This window comes from Scatophagus argus, chromosome 13, assembly GCF_020382885.2.
Source record: "Scatophagus argus isolate fScaArg1 chromosome 13, fScaArg1.pri, whole genome shotgun sequence".
Classification (NCBI taxonomy): Eukaryota; Metazoa; Chordata; class Actinopteri; family Scatophagidae; genus Scatophagus; species Scatophagus argus.
In genome coordinates, this window is record NC_058505.1 from 21,350,715 (window position 1) to 21,372,092 (window position 21,378).

A 21,378-nucleotide genomic window follows, 5' to 3' on the forward strand; every position below is an offset into this window, starting at 1 on the left:
CCATCTTGGTTTACGAACTCAGTGTCCTCTGAGGTCTACCGAGTTGACAAGTTGGAATTCCCACTTCAGGGGCGTTCTGTTTGTCATTTCCAGCTTCGGGAAGTCAGAAAATGACTAACGAGTACAAATCGAATGCACCATAACCAAGTGGGGTTTAATTGCGGTGTTTGTTCTGAGAAACACTAACAGAAGCATGAGGTAGTGAGACAATTTTCTGACTGCAAAAAGCACCAGATAACATCTTTCCTTTGATAACAAAAGATTATTTGAATCATTTAGTGCTGTCATAGAAACTTAATAAAACGTTTTTAACTACATATGTTTACTACCCTCCCAATACATTGTCTGTGAATGATATGATGTGCTGACCAACACTGCTTTCCCCAGAGCCATGCTGGTAGCGTGGTTAAAATTAAAATTAAAAAATTAAATAGACCTAATTAATGGAGTTTGATCAAAACCATAAATATTGACAAAGACACTAGCACACTATTTGGGGAGACCCCCATGAGGTTGACATTTTTGGTTTTAATTGAAATGTCTAACTATTGATGGATCACTTTGACATCTAGTTCAAATACTTATCCATTAGTATTCATGGTCCCCTGAGGATACAGTATATTGTAAAAATGTTTATGTTCTTACTTTTCATCTAATGCCTTCATTAGATTGGCATTTATTTGGTTTATGACCAAATGCCCACAATCTAATGAACTTTTCATCAGCTTCAGCTGTACTTTATGCCTAGTGCTAACTAGCAAACGATAGCATGCTAACACAATAACATGGCAACCAAAAGTAAAGAAAAGAAAAGAGAAAAGATACACAGAAGAATATATGAATATAACTATTGCTTACAGAAGTAAACTTGGGAAAATTAAGAGGGCAGTTCCCCTGAAAAGTGAGGAACTCATTTATGGTTGGATCAGAAACATTGCATCTAGTGATTTTCTAAATTAATCAGAGTAAAGGAAATTAACAAAATCATAAGTGTGCTTTACCTGATAAAAGAAAAATGCAGAAACATGTCTAAATATCCAGCTGTCTAAAGTTCAGCACAATCACTTCCTGTGCAGCAGGCGTTGTTTGACTGGTAGTTACAGTTTTACACCCAACACCTAAGTGACTTCACTCTCTCAGGGTTCACAGGAGATCCCCCTCTCTGCAGGTGTATGTTACCTGGTCTATGCAAAGTAATCTACCATGTCTACAGAAAGTGATGGTTAATAATTATTGGTTGTGATAATAAAAAGTAATTCTGCAAGTCTAGAATAACATTGTGAAATTATTCCTACTGAAATACACACAACTTATAAGAGTATACTGTATAGCTTAATAATCAATATAAATTACTATGGTTAACTTAAGAAATTAAAATAACCTAAAAAAAATCATGTGCACAGTAAGTAAGGTTACATAACAGGTAACAATGATTACATAAAATGACTGAACATTCATACACAAATATCCTTTTTGAGCGCTGTAATTCTGGGTTGGTCATATCCATCCTCAGTTGGAGTTGATCAGATACAGGTTAGTGTTTGCTTTCCCTGCACGCTGGGTCACAAGTCCTTTGAAGAGTGCAAATTCTTCAGTGCTGATTTTTGTATTTTCCTCCACTACTATAAGGTCATATTTGTCCATCATTCCCATCAGAGAGTAAAGCGCCCCCTGTCCTTTTGGCAGTGAAGCCGTGTTCAGATAAAGAGCTACCCTCTGAGACAAGCTTGTCGCTATCTCTGGGATCACAGGAGGCCAAGTGTGCTGTGTCAGGACAAGAGTGACGTAAGGGAACAGCCTCTCGACTGCAGACACAAAGCCCTGAAAGAGAGAGGAGGAGGAGGTTACAGCGGTGGGTTAACACATGTTACATGTGGTGGAACAGGACAATTACACCTGTTTGATTGCTCTGTGACACTTCCTTCCCCTGATTATGCATCATCATTTCCAGCAGTGTTTTCACAAGTCTTAGTCCCTTAACTGCAAACTATTTCACATATATTTTTCCTGCTATACAGTTTAATATATTTTTATGAGCTTTGTTTCTATTGTGCTACTATAACACCTGTTGAAAGAATTCCTACACCTGCCTCTGTTTCCCTGTGTGCAATGATTTACTTGCTAAATAACTGCTTTTACATGCTAGTTGTGTGTTCTGCATTGGGTCCTAAGCTATTCTGTGTAAAATCCTTAACAGAACCATTTGGCCACCAACATGGACCCCTTAGACACCACACAGGAATAATTCTAATAATTAATCTAATTCTGATCAGGGAGTTATGCTGGGCAAACATAATCAGTTAATTTGTACTAAAGTGGAAAATAATCAGACAATGGCAGCTTAGGTTTCTGATTAACCTGCCAGTTTTGTTTTTCTGGCTCTTTTTCCTCCAGCCCACTCTAACCCTTCTGCAACTGCAGATCCACCTGCTCCAGACCTAGCTAAGCCTAGTTCCCATCCCAGAGAATCTTGCATGGCAGACCTCTAGTCCTTCACTGGGAATTTGTAGCATTGTGGTTTTCTCCTACAGTATGCTCAGGTAAACTCAAGGTAAACTTTACTTCTGAGTCTCTTAAGCGGTCAGTGTTTCAACAAGGTAGAAGCAGTTGTTTCAAATAGGCCAGAAACAGTTTCATCATGATGTTTTTGTCTTATGATTCAGAACCATATTTAAAGGACACACTTCTAACCATTTATTGAGCTTCTGTCAGGGGAACCAAGGTGTGGTAGATTACTCTGTGGATTTTTGGACTCCAGATGCCCAATGAGGAGGGTATTTATTATGAGACTGAATAAACAGGCGAAAGATGAATTAGTATCAAGAGATAAACATGCCAACCAAAACTATTTTGTTTCACTAGCCATTCATCTAGACAATCATTTTTATCAAAGAAGAGTGGAGAAATTGCCTTCAAGCCAGTATCCTTGCCGCTGATGAGCCCAGGCAAGTGGGTCATTAACATCTGACTCCTGCCAAACACCAACACCAGTAGGCATGGTAGTGCTGGTGAGCCAAGCCAATAAATTCCATTTGTCAGCTCCCCATTCACTAATTCAGCCATGCATTCAGACTAGTCAGACATGGCATCCCTTAGGTTTAGCTTGTCACCTGCAGAGGGCGCACTATCATTCCAGCCCCAGCTCATTTTGATTCAGTTGATGTGTATCCTATTCCCTCCGCATTATGATCTGAAGGAGGATTTCCGTAAGAGCAAAGCTTTGTCTCTGCCTCATCACAGACTTTATGATTGAGCCATAGTTATTAGTCTTCTACTTCCTTCCAGTTGTTTATACTGAAAGGGAAGCAACAGAGCAGTACATGAATTGTTATGAAAGTGTCATGAGAAATGTTGTCGTGATTTGATGCTGTATAAGATAAAAGACACACTTGTGGCAGGCATAATCTCGCAATCATCCATACCACTAGGGGCAGGTTTTTCTTTGTTGCTCAGAAAGACAAGACTCTCAGTCCTCACACAGAAGTCTGGGTTTTCAATCACAGACCAACAGTCAAATAAAACAGGCTAATCAGGATCTGGAGACAGCCCTTCAGTGTGTTACTGCATCCAACCTGGCGTCCTAGAGTCTGCATTTGGAGTGGGTAGAATACGCCAGTCAGTCCAGCCTGCTGCACTTCCACCTCTTATTCTATGTCTTATGAGAGAAACTTTACTCTCATTGAAGTGTCACATGATTTTAATTAAGTCCCCCTATAGGGTTCTCAAGACACTGTCAGTACAACTCCTACTCTTAATTTAATGGAATGAACTACTGTTAGGAATAAAATGATTTAGTATGAAATCAGTCAGAATTGAAGCTCAGTTACCATGCATCAGGAGTCCATGTTGGTGTAACAGAATGAGTAAGGTATGAAGCTATGTACAGACCGTTGTGTTGTCAGTGCTCTGTGAGCCCTCCATGCTGATCCAGACAGGCCTATAGAGCTCCTCTCTGCTGTATGCTGAGTGCAGCAGTTTGAGAGAGGCTTCTAGGAGCTGCTGAGTTTGAATCCGCAGGTGGACACCCCAGGGGACATCAGCCCTCTGCCCAAGCAGCTGCAAGATGTCCTGCAAATACATACACACAGAAGGCCTGACGGACGCATACATCTGTGGTATTAAAGGCACTAAGGGATGACAGAAATGCAGTAGCAGACACCTGCACAGTTTTTTGTATGAGGTTCAAGTCTGGAAAACATCCAGTGTGTGTGCTCAGTTAGACATATGGACCAATTATTATGTGGTAAGCTGGTAATGTCAGTTGCAAATCTCAAAGATTTTCTGAACAAAAAGGAGTGGTAGAGATAAAATCAGGTATCAGTTCACCAGCGTTGTAGCCATTTTCTGGCCTCAGATAAATAATTAAAATTTTTCGAAATTGTTTCCTCTGCCACAAGCAATTATACCTCGAGCGTGATGGCCTCTGAGCTTTTTTCAGAACCCTCCACCAAAGGGACTCCAGGCCGGTTGCTGTTAGAAGCTACTCGAACCACCAACATGCCGCCAGTACCATCTGAACACACAGACAGGATTAATGTTTCACTACTGTCACAGTGATGTGATGGTTTCACCAATGTCCACAGGCTCACACGTGTTTGATGCCATCATGGTGTCCTGCTTTACAGCAGAGTATCTATTTCACTATCAACCACAGCAAAAATATAGTGTAAAAAATACGTGCATGTTTCATCTCCTTCAAAAAAAAAAAAAATATGTTGTGATTTGACCTCAGGAGCATGTAGATAGAATAAGAAATTGGAGGTAAATTGTACCTTGCAGTACATATCAGGTAATGAGTTGTTGAAGATTAGTAGATTAACTTTTAACTTTTAACATGACTGATTATGTTCTTCCTAGAAGGTAAATCAGGCAAAGGTAAAGTTCACGTATTATTTTCCATGATTTTTTTTTAAATTATTCAAGTTTTTTTCTTTATTTCTTTTTTTTCTTTTTACATCAATTATTCTTTGACTGAAACTAGAAAAATGATGAAATAAGTATCTACATACCTGAAAGCTGACTCAGCAGGGAGGTCCAGTCAGTAACTGCAAACCAATGAACAGCCAGGCTGTTGTGTTGTGTGGCTGTGGACTGGAAGTTTGTGCCTGAGTTGTGTATTGGATAGAGGAAGTCCATCAGGTCTCCTCCAGGATAAAATCTCCTCAGACGGCCCTGTACCCCTGTAAATAGAACATTATTAATTACCCTGAAACATCAGCCAGTCATTTCTAACCACTATCATGTGATGAAAGTTTGAACATTCTTTACCACCCTTAACTCATGTATCACTGACATGGCAGCAACTGTTCTTATGAATTAAAGTAGTAAAATCTTGACATTTTTTTTATTTTTCAATCAATCAATCCAGTCTGAATGAAATCGAATTTTGTCCTAAGAGGTTAGAAAACTTGACACTTTCATTTATTGTTTTTTTTTTAATCAGAATTTTTAAGCCACCTATAAAAAAGTCTAATTTTTGGAATAACAAAACTTAAAATGCCCTACTGGAAACTATAAAGAGGGGAATGCATACTACATAAATTATAAATTCAAATGGATGTTTCTCATAGCAAAATATTTCACTGCTGTAAGTTCATTAGAATGTACAGTAATTTCAACATGAAGTATTTATTAACACATTTACATTTCATATTATGTCAACAAAATTCAATAAATTGCAGCCTTTTTTGCTTCAGTAATAACATATCCTTTTAGCCTAGCCAGTGTAGCCTGAAGGTCTATTAATCCATATTTGTAGCAAACCACTGACCGATGGACTGCACTTCTGATATGAATCCAGTTACTGTTTCTTAACGTACTTACCCACAGCCTCTTTAAATGCAGACAGCGTCGGTTCATATATATCGTAGTATACACTAGCAGGGTTAGTGTTGTCACGGATGAACAGCAGGTCACTGATGTTTGGGTGAATTGAACCCTGCCACAATGTCAGACTGTACCTGGAAACCGCAGAACACAACGCCAAAACAGTCTCAGTGTCACAAGGTGCAACACCGTGTGGAGAATGCAGAAAATCACATGCCTGTCAGTCAGTATCATAATAAACACAGAAGTTATGTGTTACCGTGATGACTGGCTGAGGAGCCAGTTGATGTGCTGCCAGCCACTGCGAGCCAACAGGGCGTAGATTGGGAATGTCACCTTAAAAGACAAATTATTCCAAATGTTTTATTGCATATATAAATCTGTCATTGACTTTCAACTGCTACCAGAAGTGGAATGTAACTAAGTACACTTAGTAAAGTACTGTACTCAAGTACAAATTCAAGGTACTTGAGTATTTACATCTTATGCAACTTTATACTTCACTTGAAGAAATTTCTACTTTCTTCTTCGTACTACTTTCTGGATTCCACTTGGAGGATGCATTTCACACGAGCAGGTGTATTCCATAGCTGGTTGTAGCAAGTTTCCTATTTTTTTTGTGAGGACACGTGAATGAATCTTCCTGTACTTAACAATGGATTACCTATTCTATTGTCTTTTGTCTGTCTGTTTGTAGGTCTTTTAAATGTCTTTTGAAAACTTACCAACTGAGGGACATCTTTGATCATATTATACATGTCCTCCATCATGGGCCTGGTGTAGGTTTGAGTAAGAATTGGAGGCTGATAGACTACCTGCCAGAAAAAGTGCAATGTCAGCTGTAAATGACAATCATTTTGACTGCAACAGCTGAGCTAGCAGTCCCTCATTTTACATTAATAAAACAACAACTGTTAGATACATCACTGAAAATGAAAAAAAAACAAAACACTGATACCTGCGTTTTACGGGACAGGAAAACTAATTCTTACCCTGAGCATTCTGTATATGACAGTGAAGTATGAGTAATGGGATCCTGCATGAATATACTATTTCAAATTTCATGAAATACAGAAAATCCTAAAGTGACATACTTTAAGGTTTTCTGTATTTCTTTGTTTTCTGTGCTCTTCTCACTGATTTGAATTCTGCAGAGCTGAAAAAAGCTCTGAAAAAACCTGGTGTCTGATTGGTGCACCAATCAGGACTATCTGTCATGTCTTGTGTTTAGGTTATGTTTTGTCTTCTGATTTTGGATTCATGTGTCATGTTTCATGTGTGTCTTGTGTTGGCATGTATTATGTTCCAGGTTTTTGTCATGTCCTGTTTTATTTTGAAAGTGTCACTTCCCCTGTGTGTCTCTGTTTCATGTAGCTTTGCTTTTGTTTATCCTGACTGCTTTCTCCCTCCTAATGTGTTTCACCTGCGTCTCATTGTCTTGTCTATTTAGTCCTTGTCTTCCCAGTCATTCCTGGATTGTTGTATTGTCTCCATGCTTTTGTTGCCAGGAAATTCTTGTCTTGTCTGGTTTTGCTACAGCTTTTTGTAGATTCTTTTGATCCAAGAGCCACAGTAAGTGTGTGCTAGTTTTGAGTTTCATTTGTAAAAATAAAAGAATATTATTTCGGACCTCTGCCTTCCTGCCCTGCCTTTTTGACTCTGCGTTAGGGTTCAGCTCTCCGCATCTGCAGCAACACAGTATCCCTGACACTATCACTCAAATCTGATCACACCACACCCTTACTGTCCTTGAGTGTTATCGAAAGGATTAGCCTTTAAACCAAGTTTTAAAGTTCATTGTATAATGACATTTTGGGGACTCAGTGAAATATCTAAAAAACTATTGATTGGATGAAATTTGGCACAGACATTCATCTCTCTCTCTCTCTCATCTGCATGAAATGACTTAACTTTGACATGTCATCTTCTACCATTATCTGGTCAAAATTTCAGTTTATGTAATAATTTATTTTATGATCAAATCTGTTGACAGTCTTATCAGCCACAGATATATTAATTTGTAAATGTTAACATGCTGTACTAAAATGGTTAACATGGTAAACATTATAAGCCCACCTGTAAAATATCAGAATGATAGCATGCTGATGTTTTTACCTCAAAAAGCACCACGCCTCACAATACAGCCTCACAGAGCTGCTACCATGATCCTTTCTGACTAAACCAGACAGAAAACACTTCTCATTAAGATTAAATGCATGTAGGACTCATAACCCTACTATTTCTTTCATGAAGTAGCCCATGCTTAAACAGCCTGGCATTCTGGTCCTTAATGACTTACTGGCTAAAAAGTCCATAGGACTATAAACAAGTACTTTACAATGATTCCTAATTAGGCTGTGAACGTGTAATACCATCCATCCAGGAGACAAAGTCACATCTGGAAACTTCTCCTGAATCAGCTGCAGAAATCTGGAAAGGGGGGAAGGAGGGAAAGAGAGGGGAAAATGTGCTGTATGTTATGAGGGAACTGAGAGTTAATGACAATGTGAGAGTAAGTTTATTTTGCATTCCCTGAATATATACACTACTATTTACTAATATCCTAAAAAAAAAAATCCATTGTACCCTATTATTTGTTGTGGCTTTTTCCAGATCTCCCAAGATGGATTGTTAATGTATCTCCTGGACTTAAATTTAATCTATATTATTAATCTATTTTTGTTGAGGGAGTGTTTAGAATTTGGTGAGCGTTTAGCTTGTGAATAGCAAGGAAGTGAATATGTAAATACATAAAAAAAATGATCTTCTTCACCTCGTTCCATTGATTGTAGGCACAAAAGTTGGTGCGTTGGGACCATGAAGGATGTCTGCATTAAGCCACACGGGCCTGTTTATTCCTTTGCTATTGTTCTTTTCAATTAGCAGGTCCAATGACAAACCCACTGACCCCAGAGCCTTGAAATCCAACTTCATAGCTGCAGGAACACACAGAATATTTAAACCTGTGCTTTGCTTCTTAAGATTGTCAGACAAACAGATGTACAGAAAGAGACGCAGACAGACACATCTCTTCTATTCCGCTGTACCTTTTGTAGAGGCCAGCACAGCATCCAACCATTCGTTCAGAGTGTTGTCACTATAGACAAGAGGAGGGTGGGCCATGATAGGGATTGGCTTCACATTGGGAGTTCCATAACCCTCCAGAGTGACATCAGACTCCAGGATCATAGCATCACCTTGAGAGAAGTGGATGTAAATGTGTGTAAACAGTAAATCGGCCATCACCACATTGGTCAGACAGGGCTCCAGGGATAAACATCAAAGAAGAATGCAGTTTTGGTCTGTGCTTGTAAGTGTGAGTGAGTTTACTTGCTAGAGCGTTGTTCATTTCCTCCTTGCTATTGGCTCTGTGAACCCAGGTAGCCAAAAGACCATCAGGTTTGCTTATATTACCCGATTGATACAGGTAGTCCAGCATGTCTCCACCAGTGGAAAACAAGAGAGGAGGAGTTGAGGAATCTGATTGGGTAGCAAGACAAACACAGGCACATATGCATGTATAGGATGGACATTTCGGTAATCAGTAATTATCTGTTTTATAGCTTTTAGGCAAGTATTTGCTGGTCCCACTTGCATGTTTTGTTTAAATATAACAGGTCTTTAACTGCAGAATGTAAACTCCCCAACAAACTGGCAGAAAGAATACAGATGACCTCAGTGTCCTCAGCAACAGCTTACATATTATGGATTAATTAATGTTAGTATTTTATCATGTAGTACTATCTTATCGGGTCCATTCATACTGATAAGCTTAAGTACAAGTACAAGTACAAACATTTTACAACTTAATTCACATATACTGGAAAATAACTCACCTGATAACATAACTGCTGTCTGACTACATAATATGGATTGAGCAATTCAATCCCAAGTGAAACTCATTCACCAAGCTTGTATTATTTCCCATAAGCTCAAAATAGCGACACAATCTGGTGATGCTGACAAACTTTGTCCTTTAATCTAATGTGGGTCCAGACTGCGTCTCTGAAATGGCAACTCATACACTGCATGCTAGAGATTGACCGATTATTGAAAACAGTTTAAATCCAAATACAACAAAAATAAATGTATTCCAAAAAAAGAATTGCTGTGATAGGATAAGGGAAATTGAAATACTCCAGTAAAGAAAAAGTACCTCAAAATTGTCCCTAAGTACAGTACTTGAGTAAGTCTTCTTAGTTACATTGGTAAACTTCTTCAAGACAGTACCTGGCTTTTTAGTGAGCAGCACAGCTGTGACAGTGATGATGACCAGCAGGACAAGTCCAACAGCCACAGATATCATGATCAGGTGTTGTTTTCTTAGACAACTCTTTTGTCCTGAGTCCGAACCATGATGATTAGACCGTTGCCTTATCCTGTATGACACAGCAAAAGAGACTATCACACATCTTTCTATGCACTCACATGAACAACATTTAGGAGAAATACACTTCCTCAAGTACAAAACCATACCCCAAGATATATCTTATCAAAGCTGAGGACCCCATGATCAACAACACTTCCACTGGTAAACAAATTCACATAGCAAAAGAAGATAAACACAGGAAATGTTTGTGAGGCAAACTTGTCACAAGCTCACCTTTCTAGCTTTGTATGTACAGCTTGACAGATAAGAAAAAAACATGTCACCTACTGGTTTTGCTTTTCCTCCGAGCCTCTGCTTCTCCTTTCCCCTCTCCGATTGCCCTCTCCTTCATCCATGCTCTTCGTCTGCCTGCTCTTTCCACAGTCAACACTACGTCTTTGAAATGAGCTGCAGAACAGCACACAGCAATGGAGATACAGATGTCAAGTACATGAACCTTATCTAAAGAGCAGAGATCACAGTGATGTGATAAGGTGCACACGTTTCTTTACAGTCTCTATTCGACACTCTTCAGCCTTGACAGATCCAGTGAGGACAGAGTGTGTCCTTTGTCCTTTTGCCTTTAATGACCCTTCAGTAAAAAATATTTAATATGAACAACACCAATCACAATATAATACACAAACACATCAACAAACAACATAATGCAATGTTTGTCACCCTTTTTTCAGTGGTCCACAAAATGAAGGATTTCAGGTTGACAGGTCAATAACAGGTCAGTAAATATTTTTTTTTTGATGGCTTACCACTGATCTTATTTCTTTGCAAGATCTTTGCAAACATATTCATATTCATAGTTTTACCTTTAAAGGGCATCTAAAAATGCCAGACATCAAACAGGGATGAGAGAGAGAGAGAGAGAGAGCGACAGACAGAAATTTGGGGCCCATCAACAAAATAAAATAAAATTTGAAACCACTTCAGATTCACATCAACACAGACCATATTTGGAACAGTTAACATGTAAATATTTATTATCATTAATGTCTAAATCTTCACTGTGAGGGAAGTACTGAATGTTTAACTGACAATAATTATGGTTACACAATAGAGCTATGAAGTAAGAAACCACTCTGCAACTTCAGTGGGCGAGTATGATTGGAGATGATTGGTGAGGCTCTCTTGACAAACTACTGATTATTACCTTTATTAGTACACATAGTTACGTGTCTGAATCAGCTTATTCACAGGACAGCTGGCCAGCAGGGGCGCCTAGCGTCACGTTGCCATGGCAACCGAGTAGAACAGCTCCACCACAAAACTACGATAATGTCCTCTTCTGTAGCAAAAGAAGACCGACTGAAGAGACGTACTCTGGTGCTGAGGCCGTAAGTTCACATTTTAGTGACTGTAAGCGAACAAACATGAGCCACGCTAACCGTTCTGCTTATTTGTTATTTCTCTGCCTTCTAGCTCGTCTCGAACAATCAGTATTTCACATTCAGGCGTACATGGAGTCAACCAAAGTACGAGACACACGAACAGCGTCGTCCTCTCCTCCAGCAGAAGAAGTTTCAGTCTGGGCCAGGGCAGTAAAGTTCTGGAGAAGAGCGCCATTCAGACTCCGAGACAAGCTGTTCGGGTAACTTAGAGCAGCCGACGACACCCTGCTCCGCTAGGCTAGGCTAGGCTAGGTGCCGCTGAAGCTAGGTGGCTAATTGCGCACCTCTTTGCAGGTATTTGATGAAGAAGACAACGATGTCACTCCCGAGCCGCTTTACCAGGCAGATACAGCCGCTGTGCAGGCTAGAGCCAGCAGGTTCTTTCTGGATGAAATCTCAGCTGGATCAGCATCAGACCAGGTATCAGCCACCGGCAGCTTCTCCCTGCCTTTCTCCAGGTACCGTGGCTCATTCTTTCACACCAGCCGAACAGCTGGAGCTGATCTGAGATGTCATGAACATACGAGAATTTAAAAATCACCAGCACTTTTTAAAAACTATGATACATGATTATTTAACACAGGCTGCTTTGTTAAATAAACAAACTGAATGACTGAATCATCTACACATAATCAAATGATTTATTCATAAATGAGATGCTGTTGTGCTGGAAAATAATAATTTTATCTCTATATTAACATAAAATTTGATTTGTAGCTATATGTTTTAGAACTGTATGTAAATAATAACACTGTTTGACATCCTTTTTTGTGTAGTTGGTTAGGTATTGCAACACATTTTCACCTTGAATAAATGTACTCTAACACTGTTTTGCAGATCAGTATTTGGAAGCAGCAGAATATCCAGCCAATCTACCATAGATTCAATGAACGAAGAGATCGAGGATACATTTTCAAAACGGGACATACCAGTTAATTTCCCAGGTTCATCACAATTAATGATAGCACAGAGCTGTAACATATTGTGATTTTTGTGGGTTTCTGTTCTGGTATTCTGTTTTGTTCTCTTTCAGATGTGCAGAGGAAAAGAGATACTGTGAAAGAAAACATAACAGAAGACATGTTGAAACAGGTCATAGATGTCTACATCTCTGAGACAGACAGCGTTTCACTGCTGGACATACCCAGTGCCGTAGTGTCGGTGGATGCTGATGATGCAGAAGCTGTCATGTGAGTAGAGTCTTCTTGATTTTTTTGCAACTCTTTTTTCAGGATCAGCAATCTGCTCCAAGACTTCCCCTGGGAAAGACACACCACTCATTGTCTTTTTGAAATAAAAAAACCAAACAACACAGACCAATAGATGTGTCTTACATGTACTAATGCAGTTTGTGACAGTGGAGCAGAGCTGAAATCTATCTAGTAATCAGTCACTGAAAAATGCACATTCTACTTTGGTATTATTAAATACTTAAGTATATTCTTTCTTTAACAACCTGGTGTCATCTTGTTTTCATAGACAGAGAAACAGTCAGTATGCTGAGGTTTGCAGGAACAGAATGGAAAATGATAAGTACGTGGATCGATCAATGCAGACGCTGAATGGAGCAGCTAAAAATAAACATGTCCAGAGCGACTGCAAGGTCATGGTGGAAACAGGTTAGCCTCATTGTTTTCCCTTGAAGCTCACAATACTAAAGTTCATTTTTCATATTGCCACTTGGGGGCAGCAGAATAAGCTGAACGCTGACATACAGTATTGTCATGTTGCAAAGTTGTTATAGCAAAAAGAGCCTTACAACCATAGTTGCCATTCTAAACAGCAGATGTGGAGCAAGTGGAGTTGGAGTTGGAGTTTTCCTTCTGGTCACCTAATGAAGTCCAGTATGCTCTGATTTTGGTTCTGTTTTGGGCTTACTAATGAGAATAAAATCTGGCTCTTAGGCTGAAGTTCACTGGTCAGTCCCTTTAAGCCTCTTAGCTGTTACACAGATACGGATATTTGATGTACGAATAATTAAAATACCCTTAACACCCTGTCAAATGTAATGTTTTGATGACTTGGTTCATGATTTATTTGTGTTATGCATGCTGTAGTTGGTAGCAGTGCACCTGCAAAGGCAGTGAGGCGGACGACTGCTAGCTGAGAGTAACACATTGACAGTTCAGTTATGATAACAGGCTACATTTGTTAGACATCAGACAGACACACAAAAGGCTTTTTGGTTAGCATGCTCTTTCTTTGTTTATGTAGTTCACATGTAGCTGCGCAGTACGTTGTGTAAAGAAAAAAGAAACGAAAGTAAAGAAAAATTACTTAAACCATTAATTGATTATATTATTTCTACCTGTAAACTCACAGTTAACAGTGTTTGGTTTTTCTTGGCTTTTTCTACACAATCTTTTCAATCACCTTGTCCACAGCCACATCTGTTACCTCCTGGGATATGTACAACACTTTGATGAGCCACGAGCAGGATGAAACAGTGTGTAGCCCTGAACCAGAAAGGGCTGAGTATCCAGAGGCTGTTGTGGACACCAGCAGAGGCACAGAGAGGAGCATGTCAGTGGGCAGCACAGCCAGTTCAGGTAACAGTAAGGAACACCTCAGAAGGTGCTCTGCTGCAGTCTGGCTTTCACTGTGTGTAATTCCTCTCCATACAGCCAAGAATGTTCAGAAATGTGTTTGCAGTGGATAATTCAACAGTGTGCTGATATATGAAGTTGACCTCTTAGATTCTGTGCCGAGAAAAGGGTGAGATGTAGAACCTAAGTAGTATGAATTGTTATAGTGTGTTCGTACAGTTTTACTCTTGACTAAGAATAATTTAGCAATAACTAACATTTTCTTGTAATATTGTTTAGTCAGTGCTGCTAGCTCCCTGAAGGAAGTAGAAGCATTTGGGAACAGTTTAAATGCTGAATCGGAACTGCAGCTGATCATGCTGTCTGAGACATTCCAGCACCTCTTACTAGTAATGGAAAGGAGCATACTGAGAAACACCTACCAACCCAAGCTGGCTGCTTACAGACAGCTGCCCATACTAGCAGGTAAACTCAGCTCATTATTACATGGCCACTGATACACTGGTGATTATACAGATTTTTCTGGACTGATGTCATGTAATCCCTATGTCTATTATACTACACACACTTACCATGGGAGAAGTAAGATGCAGTGCCTTGCAAAAGTATTCACCCACCCCCCCAGCATTTTTTGTGTTTTGTTGCCTCACCACCTGGAATTAAAATGGATTGGAGTTTGAGGGTTACAACTCAACCATTTGATGATGATTGATTTGATGGTGCTCCAGGGGATCATCAAAGATTTGGATATTTTCTTATAACCCAACTTGTACTTCTCAATAACTTTGTCCCTGACTTGTTTGGAGAGCTCCTTGGTCTTCATAGTGTTGTTTGGTTTTTGGTGCCTCTTGCTTAGTGGTGCTGCAGCCTCTGGGGCCTTTCAGAAAAGATGTATTTTTACTGACAGATCACGTGATACTTAGATTGCACACAGTTGGACTTTATTTCACTAATTATATGACTTCTGAAGGTAATTGGTTGCACCAGAACTTTTTAGGGGCTTCATTGCAAAGGTGGTGAATATATACTTTTTTTTCACCTTAGACTATTTTGTGCAGATTCATTACATAAAATTCAGATTGTAATGTAATAAAGTAGGTAAAAAGCCAAAGGGGGTGAATACTTTTGCAAGGCACGATACAATATTAATGGGTGCTAATGGTCAACATGCAATCATTTGCATGAAGAAAGCGAGTTTAAATGTACTGACTGTGTTAGACCCAGACAGTTTGGTGAAGCCTGGGACAGTGGAACAGATGGAGGACGATACAGAGAGCCCAACTGTGGAGTATCTGTGGACTTTTAGTTGTGAGCTCAGCAGAGGATGCAGCGTCAGCAGCATGGTCTGGAACAAGAAGAACCCAGTAAGACAAATACAATTAATAAGACAAAAAGTAATTCAGCCAAACATTTCCAAAACTGAAGAGCAACAACCCCAAAGTCATGTGAAGTTTTATGTCTGAATCATCATAATGAAAATAATTATCATCTAATTCAGCAGTTTATCTGACAATCTGTCATGAATAACATTTGCTGTAACTTTACCAACAACCAAAGCCAGACAAAACATCCTGTCAACATCTGACAGCAATCACCATGGAAACAGACATGCTAATCCTGGCTAATTTTATATAGCACTGCAGATTTGTTTGAGCATGGTCAATGGATGAAACATAAGAAATATAAGTATATAAGAAACACCATATGGAAACATTGACAAGGTTAAAATGTTAGCTTTCACTGAGGTCTTTATAGAGAAAAATTGAACAGTAACGTGTTTCAATGGTTATGCTAGGTAATTTCAAGAAAACACTGTCAACATTTTTCATTCAAACTCCATTTTACAGAGGAAATTGTACCCATCAAAACAGTTTATAGTGAGGTTTGATGATTATTTAGACTGACAACAACATTGTTTGAAAAGATTCACTTCTCTTGAATATTTCAGATGTTGTTTTTAAATGCTCTGTGCAACACAAGCTTCCACTTACCTTTTTTGTATTGGGGTGGCAACAGTTACTTTAACATGCATGCCCTCAAAATTGTCTGGCATGCAGTTATTAATCATAAGCTATAACAACTAACAAAACTGCTGAAACTCCTCTTGCTGACACTTTTATCATGATACCAGCAAACATTTACTCTTCTATGGTCCTATAAAAGTTATTCTTGTTCTAAGAATTGTAAATACTTGTCATATAAATATCAATTAATGGTAGCATAATATATCGTCAGATGTGGGCCACTTCACTAAGACAAATCTTTTTCTGGTAGGACCTCCTGGCTGTAGGCTATGGTGAGTTAGACTCCAGTAACCAGAAACCAGGCCTGGTGTGCTGCTGGTCTCTCAAAAACCCAACGGTATGACTTTGCTTTAACCTTTATTTAACCTTCCCAAACCTTCAAACATCCAGTGTCCATGTCTCCTCAGCAGCATGTGAGATGTCGAGTGAGAACTCAAGTGGGAGTGCCAGCTGCACATTTCAGATGTTGTCATGTGTGTCCTCTCTGCAGTGGCCTGAGCGTGTCATCCACTGTGACAGCGCTGTCACTTCCCTGGATTTCTCGTCCACCAACCCTAGTCAGCTGGCTGTGGGGATGAAAGATGGAACTATTGCTGTCTACAATGTGCAGAGTCAAGACAACAAATCATGTGTCATCAGCAGCCGGTGAAGACTGTTTATGTGTGTGTGATGACAGTGCAGCACTTTCATCACACGCTAAAAGCAATATTTCCTGGTGCTACTACTCTTTATTTTTGTTTGTGTGTTTATCTGTGCAGTGAATGTCCCAACAAGAACATGGGTCCAGTGTGGCAGGTCAGGTGGACCCAACAAGGGTTAAACTTAACAGGAGAGGAGAAGGTAGAAGTTCTCTTTTCTGTGGCTGCAGATGGCCGGGTCAGCAAGTGGTTTGTCTCCAACAATGGCCTCGACTGCATAGGTACTGTACTCAGGAGCAGGCGGTGGATTACCATCGTCAATTCAGCTCAAAGAGAAACACATCTCTTTATTAGTTATTTTTTGTTGGCTTATTTAACAGGAACAATGCACATTAAAAATCATTGTTGTGTGTTACATGGTCAACATAAAACAGCAGTAGGATTAAACTACAAAATTACTGAGATTTATTAGACATTATAAATAACATAAGCATGCAGTACAATAATATAAAGAACAGAGAATATTCATGTTGAGAAAACATCATTCTGGACATCCTTACATTACATTGGCCACATTACGTTGGCCGGGAATCGAACCCGGGTCAACTGCTTGGAAGGCAGCTATGCTAACCACTATACCACCAACGCACCTGTGACTGTGGATGTCTCTGTACACTGACGTATTGAGTTCAGTTCAACAAATGTGATTCTGTCAATTTAAGTGTATCTGAGAAAAAACAGAAACTAGATAACTTAGACATGAGAATTCTATGATTAACGGCGTCAAAGGCCTTGAGAGAGCAGTAAAACACCGCTCCGACAACACCACCTTTACCAATTGAAAATACATTTTCTTCTGTGGAAAAACTGTTGGTTGTATCAATTGAATAATTGGCTCTAAAGCCAAGCTGACACTGTAGGTAGAATGCTGTAATTACAAGTGGAAAGGAGTCTCCGCCTAGCAGCAATAGCACTTGACTTCCAAATGCTTGAAAATATTCCCAGAGAGATCAAAAATAAATCATTTTGGTAATACGATTGGTTAGTGTTGTACTGAGTTCTTTGAGCATACCTGGATCCACACCAAATATATCCTTTGCTCTGAATGATTTGAGAGATGGAATCATTCTCGTAACCTCTGATCACAGTTTTTAAGATCCCGTTCATTCACACCTACAGTTAAAATCTAATAGCGATTTTTTTTGAGAATATTTGACTACCTTCCTCAGAGTCAATTCCCAACAGTAGATCATCACAATCAGTCTGTTTAACTAAAATTCTATTAGAAGCCCCATGAACACACAAGAAATCAGACAGAAGACCTTTTAGATTCACTAACAGTCAAACATGCTCAGAAACATTTAAAGGACGGAAACAAGAGTGTAGTCAAATCTGTTATTACAGCTTATGTCTTTATTTTTAAGTTTGAAAAATTCTGGTGATTAAGCACCAGTTTAATAGGATGTTGTTGTTACATTACTTTTAAAACCAGTTGTGCATCTCTTGCTAGATGTGATGAAGCTCAAGAAGATTGGAGGAAATAAGACGGATAAGAAGACAGACACTGTTCTGTCAGTGCTGACTCCTGGTCTGTGTTTTGACCTCCATTCAACAGTAAGTTGGTAACAGAAATTGAAAATCAGTAGAGTAGTTTCAGCCAGCATAGTTCCTGGGCCCTCTGGAAAACTACTTATATTAACATATATTAACAGATGTTTTAACATAGAGACTGCTGCAGGGATGACATATTTTACAGGCCAAAAATGTTAACATTGCCCTGGGAAAAAAGGCCAGTGGAATTGGATCTTATTGCAGAAAATAAGCTCAAACAAAAGTTTATGATCTCCACAAATTAAAAATACTTCTGTGTTTTTTTGAAGCGTCATAAATGAAAAACCCATTCAAAAAACCCAGCAATTTATGCAAAATGCTCACCTACCTTCTGGTTTTAGGACTCATCCCTGCAACAGTCCAGGAGGGGCTGCTGCAGGGCTATGGCTGTGAAGAAGCAGAAGTGCTGACACTGACAGTTTCAGTAAAATGAATATATTTAGGGTTGTTGGGTTTTGTTTTGTTTTGTTTTTTTACTTTATAGATGACAATCACACACTATTTCATTGTTCTTTCAGAATTCCAGTATCTACTTGGTTGGCACATGGGAAGGTCTCATCCATAGGTGCTCCAGTTCCAACAGTCAGCAGTTTCTGGACACTTACACAAAACACTTTGTAAGTCTGTCAGGATAAAAGTCACCATGTCATCTCATAAGAGTGATTTAAAGACTCTAGAACACAAAAGACCACAAGGCCTTTGTTTATTTTTCCACACTAATTTCAGACATTTGCATTTGATGAAATCAAATGTGAGCTTCAGCTGCCTTGTGGTAAAGAAAAAGACAGCGAGTCAGTGTGAACAATGCAGGTTTCACAACTTAACAAAATGCATATTTTTTTATTATAGAAAAAGCATTCAGCATTAGGCTTTAAGGATACTCATAATATAATGTGGTGAAACTGAATAATTGCTGCTTTCTGCTGTACACTGAAAAATTCACCTCTTGAAGTTATACTAGAAACAGTAATTTAAAAAATGACCTTTTTTCTGTCTGTAGGACTAACTCTTTTGGTACCTTTTTCCTTGATTAGAGTTTCCAGTTAGCTGATAGTATGTGTTGTTACTGCAGCTGGTCTGGGCTCTGCGTCAGGGTTGAGTGCTCAGACAGAACTAGAGTAACTTTTTTGCCCCTCAGTGTCCTGTGAACTGCATCACATGGAGTCCACTCTGTCCTGATGTGTTTCTGAGCTGCTCCTCTGACTGGACCATCCAGCTGTGGAAGCAGGACTGCCTCCGCCCCGTCTTAGGCTTCAGCTCCACCCAGACAGCCGTGTGCGACATCAAGTGGTCCCCAAAGTGGGCTACAGTATTCGCAGCTGTTAATGAGGGACAGCTGGAGATCTGGGACTTGAATTCGAGCATGTAAGTTAGACTGGGGGGAGGATGTGTCTGTGATTGTTCTGTCTCATTTAGTTTTACCCTGTAAAACTCTTTAATGTGAATCCTGTGTGTCCACCATATGCACTTCTCTACTTCAGCTTAGACCCAGTCATTGTGCAGCCTGCTGCTCCTGGTGTTCAGATGAAGTCCCTGCTGTTTGCCTCACAGGCAGACTGTGTCCTGGTAGGGGACAGTGATGGACAAGTGACTGTGTACAGGCTCAAGAAACTCGGTGTAGGAGAGAGCAGCCAGGTAATACTGTCAAAACTCTGAAAATGATGGTAGGCATTAAGGCTGGGTCCAGCTGCCATTAGAAGGAGAGTATAAAAGATGGAAGAGGAAAAAGGAGAAGAAGAAGTCGAAGAAACGAAGGCCATGAGGGCAGGGTAGGGGCAGTGGGACGACCCAGGGTGTGGCGCTGCAAAATGCTCCCGTATTACAGCTAGGAGAAATAAATGAAATAGTTTAATTAACAGTGCTTGTAATTAACCACTTTCTAATTTTAACTGAAAGAAGCCTTTTCTCTTGTCATTTGAAATTTGTCCTAATGAAAAATACTGAAACCAAAGCAAAGCTGAGGGGAAAGAAATAACTACTAGACAACCTAGTCAATCTTCAGTCAAATATTTGTGACGCAGTTGATGAGCTTGTGTTAACCCCATGAGATACTTGGCTTTTATTGTTATAATAGCATATATAGCAGAAAAGCAGTCTGTGTCAGTAACATGATGGTCAGCTTACATGACAAACAGTTTAAATTGTCTCTCTGGGTCTTTTCTTTCAGGTGGATATGCTGAAAGACATCATTAGCTCTGCAGCTTCCAGATAGCTGGAAGAAACACACACAGATGTATACCCAAGTCTCTGCCTGAAAAATATTTATCAGCGCAGAGATTTAGAATGTATAAATAACACAAGTATATTTTTGTCATCAGTCGTGACTGTACATGGGCTTTTACTGTTGAAAGCATCAGACTAATCATAGTGGTTGCGTGGTTGTCGAGACTGGATAACAAAAATGTCTGTCAGGCTTTAAGGAGGTTCTTTAACCTCAGTGGTCTTCCTTTAAAGACACTCTATTTGAGATTTTTGATAGTCTCTCATACAACCAATGTTGTGGACTGGATCCATATGTATGAGACATACTGAATACTGTTTTTTTAATAATCATGAAGAGTGTGTATCATGAAATAATTTGAATTAAAAAGGATAGCCAAAGGTTTTTGTCAGGTATATTTTCTTGTCCTTTTAATTTATTAATCTCCATTCCTGAATGTCTCTTTTATATCCTCCATAGTGTCAAGAACTAAACTTAGACTAAAATATTGTAGTATGATTCTTCTAAACTCACCATACAGTATATGTTATTGTAGAACATTAAATTTCTTCCTCAACTCGCTGGTTTTGTTGTAAAATCAGTCATGTCAGGATTTGTCTTTGTGTTAAAGGCTACTAGCACACAAGTCAAAGTGGGACAGAAAAATTCAGGGACAAACTCACGAAATGATGGAGCTAACAAAACAGCAACCTAAAGTGCAGGAACTAAACATGATTAGAATGACATCTGCTAACTTCTTC

At 39.3% G+C, this 21,378-nt stretch overlaps 2 protein-coding genes and 1 non-coding gene across 4 annotated transcripts; 1 reads left to right on the plus strand and 2 right to left on the minus strand.

Annotated features, from left to right (window-relative positions):
- Positions 1 to 418: 418 nt before the first annotated feature.
- fam151a (family with sequence similarity 151 member A) lies at positions 419 to 12,071 on the minus strand. The gene is made up of 14 exons (XM_046408410.1): positions 11,361 to 12,071; positions 10,484 to 10,603; positions 10,057 to 10,205; positions 9,157 to 9,306; positions 8,874 to 9,023; positions 8,600 to 8,762; positions 8,199 to 8,256; positions 6,552 to 6,641; positions 6,086 to 6,162; positions 5,824 to 5,960; positions 5,010 to 5,180; positions 4,407 to 4,513; positions 3,889 to 4,068; positions 419 to 1,821 (listed from the first exon to the last, which is right to left on the minus strand). Exons 2-14 carry the CDS (start codon positions 10,549 to 10,551, stop codon positions 1,510 to 1,512), a joined length of 1,812 nt encoding a protein of 603 aa, XP_046264366.1. The 5' UTR covers positions 10,552 to 10,603; positions 11,361 to 12,071; the 3' UTR covers positions 419 to 1,509.
- Positions 11,385 to 21,123, plus strand: dnai4 (dynein axonemal intermediate chain 4). 2 transcript variants are annotated; one of them, XM_046408403.1, is made up of 17 exons: positions 11,385 to 11,544; positions 11,630 to 11,798; positions 11,893 to 12,056; positions 12,436 to 12,542; positions 12,632 to 12,788; positions 13,078 to 13,217; positions 13,983 to 14,147; positions 14,424 to 14,609; positions 15,363 to 15,508; positions 16,419 to 16,505; positions 16,659 to 16,813; positions 16,927 to 17,087; positions 18,317 to 18,420; positions 18,936 to 19,034; positions 19,556 to 19,782; positions 19,899 to 20,052; positions 20,585 to 21,123. In XM_046408403.1, the coding sequence occupies exons 1-17, from the start codon at positions 11,486 to 11,488 to the stop codon at positions 20,627 to 20,629; spliced, it is 2,325 nt and encodes a 774-aa protein (XP_046264359.1). In that variant the 5' UTR covers positions 11,385 to 11,485; the 3' UTR covers positions 20,630 to 21,123. The 2 variants fall into 2 exon arrangements, with proteins under 2 accessions (XP_046264359.1, XP_046264360.1); XM_046408404.1 differs by having other exon boundaries at positions 11,390 to 11,544; positions 11,893 to 12,018.
- trnag-ucc lies at positions 17,383 to 17,454 on the minus strand. Its single transcript has one exon. It is a non-coding gene; the product is annotated as a tRNA-Gly (tRNA).
- Positions 21,124 to 21,378: the final 255 nt, after the last annotated feature.

Bases quoted from the DNA above. Each gene is read 5' to 3' on its own strand.
- fam151a (XM_046408410.1), bottom strand. From the start codon at position 10,551: ATGGATGAAGGAGAGGGCAATCGGAGAGGGGAAAGGAGAAGCAGAGGC. The intron at 9,024-9,156 runs GTAAACTCACTC...ACTTCTCTCAAG, and splicing joins AATGAACAACGCTCTAGCAA to GTGATGCTATGATCCTGGAG. The intron at 5,181-5,823 runs GTAAGTACGTTA...TTCTATTTACAG, and splicing joins TGCATTTAAAGAGGCTGTGG to GGGTACAGGGCCGTCTGAGG.
- dnai4 (XM_046408403.1), top strand. From the start codon at position 11,486: ATGTCCTCTTCTGTAGCAAAAGAAGACCGACTGAAGAGACGTACTCTG. The intron at 12,057-12,435 runs GTACCGTGGCTC...ACTGTTTTGCAG, and splicing joins TTCTCCCTGCCTTTCTCCAG to ATCAGTATTTGGAAGCAGCA. The intron at 19,035-19,555 runs GTAAGTCTGTCA...TTTGCCCCTCAG, and splicing joins ACACTTACACAAAACACTTT to TGTCCTGTGAACTGCATCAC.